At 37.4% G+C, this 5934-nt stretch overlaps 1 protein-coding gene across 3 annotated transcripts; it reads right to left on the bottom strand.

Annotated features, from left to right (window-relative positions):
- Nucleotides 1–200: 200 nt before the first annotated feature.
- LOC145499592 (uncharacterized) lies at nt 201–5675 on the bottom strand. Of its 3 annotated transcripts, XM_081479131.1 has the most exons (5): nt 5323–5675; nt 3919–5167; nt 2176–2463; nt 1580–1942; nt 201–444 (listed from the first exon to the last, which is right to left on the bottom strand). In XM_081479131.1, exons 2-5 carry the CDS (start codon nt 4004–4006, stop codon nt 272–274), a joined length of 912 nt encoding a protein of 303 aa, XP_081335257.1. In that variant the 5' UTR covers nt 4007–5167; nt 5323–5675; the 3' UTR covers nt 201–271. The 3 variants fall into 3 exon arrangements, with proteins under 3 accessions (XP_081335257.1, XP_081335258.1, XP_081335256.1); XM_081479132.1 differs by having other exon boundaries at nt 2218–2463; nt 3919–5675; XM_081479130.1 differs by having other exon boundaries at nt 3919–5675.
- Between the last annotated feature and the right edge of the window lie 259 nt (nt 5676–5934).

Consider the following 5934-nt stretch of genomic DNA (forward strand, 5'->3'; position numbering starts at 1 on the left):
GCTTTAAGTTCTTGATTTAGCCTCGAGAAATGCTAACTGCACCCATCTAATTGAAATAGCAACAGTAATAATTATTGCTTTGAGGTTTGTTCACATGTATTGAACTTTACTGTGACTTGTCAGTACACAACTGACCTGTCAAAATCAAACTAAACTCTTCATGGTTTTATCAGTTTCACAGTAAACCAAGAATAGTTTTTCTGTTTTATTAAAAACTTAGAACTCAGTGTCTCACTTCTAATCAACTAAAACAAAAACAACAGCAGTAGAGTTACACTATGCAATACCAACAAACCTTGTTTTCCATTTCATTTCTTGCATGGTACAGTATTTTGTATTCCATCTTTGTGTATCTCCATGCAACCCTTGCAGTCCAGCTGACTCTTAATTCATTCTGCTTATCAGTTGTGACAACATTGAAACTCAAAGGAGGCAAAGGGGTAGCTTAAAGTTAGAAAACAAAAACGTTAGATTGAATTAATTCAAAAACAACAAAATATAAATTTTATAATACATGTAGCCGGCAGACAGGGAAATATTAGCCAGGAGAGCACAGAGCATAATACAGATTAGTGCAACACATGAAACAACACAAAGTGCAAGCTGTGTCACAATTATTAGTGTTTTACACGGTCTGAGATTTATTATTTGTAATCTAACTTGTAATCCAAGTGTTTATGAATACATTTAATTGGACAGGCACATTTTCAAGCGGCAGCCTGCAGTGAGTGTACAGGCCGTGTAGTTCTAAATTTGTGGATCCATAAGGGTTTTCCTCACCCAGTAGCCTGTACAGTCAACAAAGCAACCAAAGTGTTGAGGATGGGGGAGGGGTGATGAGAGGGGACATGCACTGCAGAATGGAGGGTAGGGTGCATTACTACAATTAGACCAAATGGATTTAAAGCTAGTCAGCTACAAATGTACCATGTAATCTTCTGTGGTCAATTCTACCTTAACTATGGGTGACGACAGGGAGGGGTGGGACAGGAGCACATGGGAAGGGACGTAAAGGAAACATCTTGGGAGAGAAAGGCTATATTGAAAAAAAAACACGAATATCCATTTGAAATATTGTACATGTCGATAAAAACTCTATCTTTACTGAATTTCCCTTGTAAGTAAACAGCCCTCAGTGACCATTTAAGAAGCAGACTTTTCAAATCAAACATATGATCAGTAGATGCAAGCTCAAATCCTTCCACTAATTGTTTCATACCTTCAACAAACATACAAATGAATGTATTTTACCATGACTATGATTTTCATGGTTAGCGCTGAAATCAATATATTTAAGGCAATAAATAAATTCTTTTCAACAAGATATGTCCCTCACTTTCACCCTACATGTATGATCCATGTATTGGGGACATTTTTGTTTTGTTAACTAAAGATGAACTGACCCAGTGTGTACTGCATGTTGTGCATGACTACCTTTTGAAAATTGTAAAGTCAAGACACTTTAAAAGTACTGATAGGAATTCAGTCCTAAAATATCAAGGATCATAACTTTCAGAACTTGATTATTACCACTGAAGGCAATATGTACATGTGCCACACCCAACACATGATGCATTACCTGAATACAGTGGAATGAGTGGCATATATCGCCAGCTTGTCGCACTTCCAACAGCATTTTCAGCAACCACAGACACTGTATAGTTACAGCTTGTCTCACATGGGGAAACAAAATCTCCACTATACCGTAGCACACAGAAGAAATCTTTATCTATACTCAGAACATTCTTAGGTCGGCAATCTGGGTTACTGCTCCAATTACAGACACCATTATTTGTAGTGAAGGAGTCATTCAAACACAGCTTGACAGAGTAATTAACAGGCAAACCTCCAGTAACACTTGATGCTGACCAAAACACACGATACTCTCTCTTAATGGCACCCACAACACTGTATCTTAAATTACGTGGAGGACTGGGTGAATCTGAGGAGAAAAAAGGAAACATTTACCAGGATTTGCTTCATAAAGGAAACTAAGAGCTTTAATTTGAAGCTACTCAAAAAGTCTTATTGATGTACAGTAAATATTTTGAATGCTTAAAAATTTCACACAGTTTAAATTAAATCATCTGGTATTTTTTGAAAGTAAATGTACTTAAGGCTTTTCACACAGGAGGGTCCAAACTTAATTGAAATCGTAACTCTTAATTCAGTTACCTGCCACTATAAGAGATATGTTAACTCCTTGTGACATATTACCAAGTTTCGGGGCACACCAGTAAATTCCATTGTTTTTGCTGCTTGTACTTGATAATGTCAGTTGTACTGTGGCAGTATCAATATGCTGTACTTCACCAAATAACCATTTCTTGTTATGTTGCCATGTTAAATTCAATGCCTGCATATAATTTCCCACTGAAACAGTGCAGTTTAAAACAAATGTAGAGTCCCTCAATGAATAGTACAAATTGTTGGGCCTTTCTGGTTGAAGTTTAAAATCCAAAACTAAAATTAAAAATGAAAAGAATCTTGTTTTGGTATCAAATAATAATTTATTACTTACGCTTCAATTGTGAATATTTCAAATGCACTTATTGTATTTAGCATTATTTATAATATTTACCTTGTACTGTTCCAGAAAATATCTCTACCCCATTCTCTGGAGGGTTTGAATATTCATATCCCTCCCACAGAAAGCTTTTTGGTTTAAACCCCCCCCCCCCTGCCCCCCAGCCAATGCCTCTGGAAATTCTAGTTTTGGTTTACTTTGAATTCCTTTAGAAACTTTGGCCTTTAAGGCCTCCCCCTCCCCTGTGAAATTTCCACAAACCCTATTCAGAGTGGGTTATTGGATATTTTCTGGAAGCACACCTTAGGACTCAGTCCTCAGTCATAGGGAAAGTAGCCATTTACTGTACATACTGAATGTTACAAATCTTACAATTCCCCTAAGCCATGACTGGAACAATTAAGGACTCATGTGAGTGCCCCTCCCCCCCCTCCTCTCATATTACTTGTGCCTTGACAGGAAGTTGAAAATCTCTGGTAAGAGAGCTTTTAACATCTCACTATTCCCAGCTTAAAATATTCTCACAAAACGTTTTCTCAAACCATTTTTTTTCTTTGAAGAGTCAAAACACATTCTCGGGTATGTCCAAGCATATGAAAAAAAGATTATGTTTCATTAAAGTAATTCTGATCTTGCCTGACATCAAAATCAGGCCTCGCAATGACTAAAATGTCTTTCATGCAGAATATCAATCATCTATTTACTTCTTATCTGTCCATGTTTCCTTTCTAACCTAGTTGTATTTATTAAATCTTTATCTCTTTGTCTGCAGTCCACACAACCAAAAATCCCTTACACAAGAGAGGGCATAGGGAGGGGAGGTGAATGGTAAATGCGAGACTTGGTGAGAAGGCGAGACTAACATTTTTCTTTGCAAGCCTAATAGCAACTCTAAGCCAAGTGGAGTGTTAACTGGGACATTCTTCTGCCTATCTGATTATATGGTGTGTTTTTTTACCACCACAGTATCAAAAAAAAATTATTATTAATTTTATCCTGGAATGACAATTTAATCCCAGACTTGCACTACACTGAACTTGAGAGGGTTTGAATACAAGGTCTTTTAATTTGGTGGCAAAACATATATAAGCTGTAGTTAATAAATCATTAACTAAAGCTTATGTATTGTGTGTTATATATTGTGTTTCACTTGAGAAGCACAAGTTCCTAAAACTTATTAGGAAACTAAGACAAAAAAGGAAGTTCAGTTCCGTAACATTCAAACGTGGACGCAGCACATTCTAGCCCGTTAGTAAGATGAATTTTACGACATACGTAGTTAAAAGGTATGAAGATTAAGTTCTTAAGTTAAACTCGAGTTACAACCATCACTGAAGCGGTCAGTCAAATAAAAACAAAAATCTTAAATAAAGCTTCACATTGAAACTTACCACTTAATAACGATCCGTCAACAGTAACCAAATGAGATGAAAACACTACCAACAGGACAACTACAGGAAAACGCGATTTCCTCATCATCTGATTCGGCACGCACAATCAGCACAGTACATTTACATGCCTGAACGCATAAATTTTTCATCTTTCGCTGTCTTTTACGAAGACCCATGAATGCAGATGTTCTTCACTTCGATTGAGAAAAGTCTTCACCGGTTCGTCACATGTTGGACTATTTTTCTCTTTTTTTTCCGCCTCAACTAAATAAAAAAGATTATAAAGTTGATTTAGTTCCACCATAGTTATTTCCTCAATCTCGTGATCATGGTTGCTTAGAACAAGGGTCAAGTATACATTATTCTACTGTCCTGAACCACTTCATGGCGAGGACTGGGAACTACCCCCGGCCCTCCATCGACTCCTGATCGACAAAACTTCAGCATTCCACACTTTGGTTATTTCGTTTGTTTTTAGTTTGTTTGATTTTTATTTTTGTTTTGTTTTGTGTTTGTTTTTGTATTTTTGTTTGTTTGCTTGTTTGTTTGTTTGTTTGTTTGTTTGTTTTTTTTTGGGGGGGGGGCAGGTGAGGGAGGGGTTAAAACAATACTGTGGGACAGGAGCATATCACATATGCTCCTCTTTGAGACAGTTCTGGTGCAACGTTAAATGACTTGTCTGACCACAGGGGACCCGAACACTGCATTAAAAATAAAATAAATAAATAAATAAATAAATAAATGCAGTGTTATCTACCAGTGTTTCTGTATCTTTCTGAGTCGTTTAAAAGGGCTTTGAATAGAATCGAAGAAGTTTACATTTCAGATATTATCTCAAGCTATCTCAGTCTCCCGCTTTATAAATGTGAGGCTCCATTACTTCTAAAATTTCCATTATCGTTGTTAATTCGTCGAGGAAGAGATTCCCACATGTAATCAGAACGTCACATTCACAAAGTGGGGTAAAGTGCTGGTTAGAAAACACATGACCCACCCCTCCCATTTGGCACAAAACTGACTGACCCACCCCTAAATGTAGGTTGAAAATCATGTGACCCACCCCCCACAAAACATGACAGTTTTGGTTGTTTAATCCCACAAAATCACATTTTGTGTAGGAGATTGTGTTACCATTTACGTTTTAGATTTATTTCTCGACAATAATACAAAATCTTCTAAAAACTGAATATTGTCTTCCTTGACTCTTGCAACCTTCCGCCCTCATGATGGCGGCCGGGTTACCTTTGATCTCAAAGCTAAAAACAACAAGCAGCTGACCCAACTCCAAAGGGAGGGAAGCCTGATGAAGTGGTTGCTACTCTCAGCGAGGAAACCGAAGAAAAATTGATATGCCAGGACAGCTTGACCGTTGATGTTTATGAGGGGGGACGGGTTACCGATGACCTCACAGAACAAGCAGCTGACCCAAACGCCAAAGGCAGCGAAGCCTGATGAAATGGTTGCTACTCTCAGGGAGGAAAACGAAGAAAAATTGATATGCCAGAAGAGCTTGATCGTTGAAGATCATGAGGGTGGACGGGTTATCCATGGCCTCACAGAATAAGAAGCTAACCCATCTCCAGAGGAAGGGAAGCATGGTGAGCAGCCAAGGGATGTCTAGGACACTTGACTGTAACTGTAAGAATGATGGCTTAGTCATATCCCAGTGGACAAACATGAACGAACTCATAAACAGGACTTCGATTTCTGTCTGATCGTAATTAAAACTAAATTACTGTATTCTTGAGTTTCTATGTTTTGCACCTATTACGGTATTTATATATATGAAATAAGAAAATAAAACAAAGCTTTCAAAGTGACGGCAGTTAGTGACGTAACGTTCTAGAAAATTGTATGATTAAGAATAAAGGCAATATACAGTCAGGAGCAATTTGTAGACTGCTCAGTTTAATACCTCGCTGTATTTACTTAAATTTGTGTATTTTATAGAGGCATATTCAGCTTTTCGATAATTTGCTTTATTTGCTCATAATCGCCATTCAAGTTCAAGTTTTT

The sequence above is a fragment of the Orbicella franksi genome, chromosome 10 (assembly GCF_964199315.1).
Source record: "Orbicella franksi chromosome 10, jaOrbFran1.1, whole genome shotgun sequence".
Classification (NCBI taxonomy): Eukaryota; Metazoa; Cnidaria; class Anthozoa; order Scleractinia; family Merulinidae; genus Orbicella; species Orbicella franksi.

Excerpts from the sequence above, each read along its gene's own strand:
- LOC145499592 (XM_081479131.1), bottom strand. The coding sequence starts at position 4,006 with ATGATGAGGAAATCGCGTTTTCCTGTAGTTGTCCTGTTGGTAGTGTTT. Across the intron at positions 2,464-3,918 it reads TGACGGATCGTTATTAAGTG|TTTTGGATTTTAAACTTCAA; the intron begins GTAAGTTTCAAT and ends TTTTAATTTTAG. Across the intron at positions 445-1,579 it reads ACTCATTCCACTGTATTCAG|CTACCCCTTTGCCTCCTTTG; the intron begins GTAATGCATCAT and ends TCTAACTTTAAG.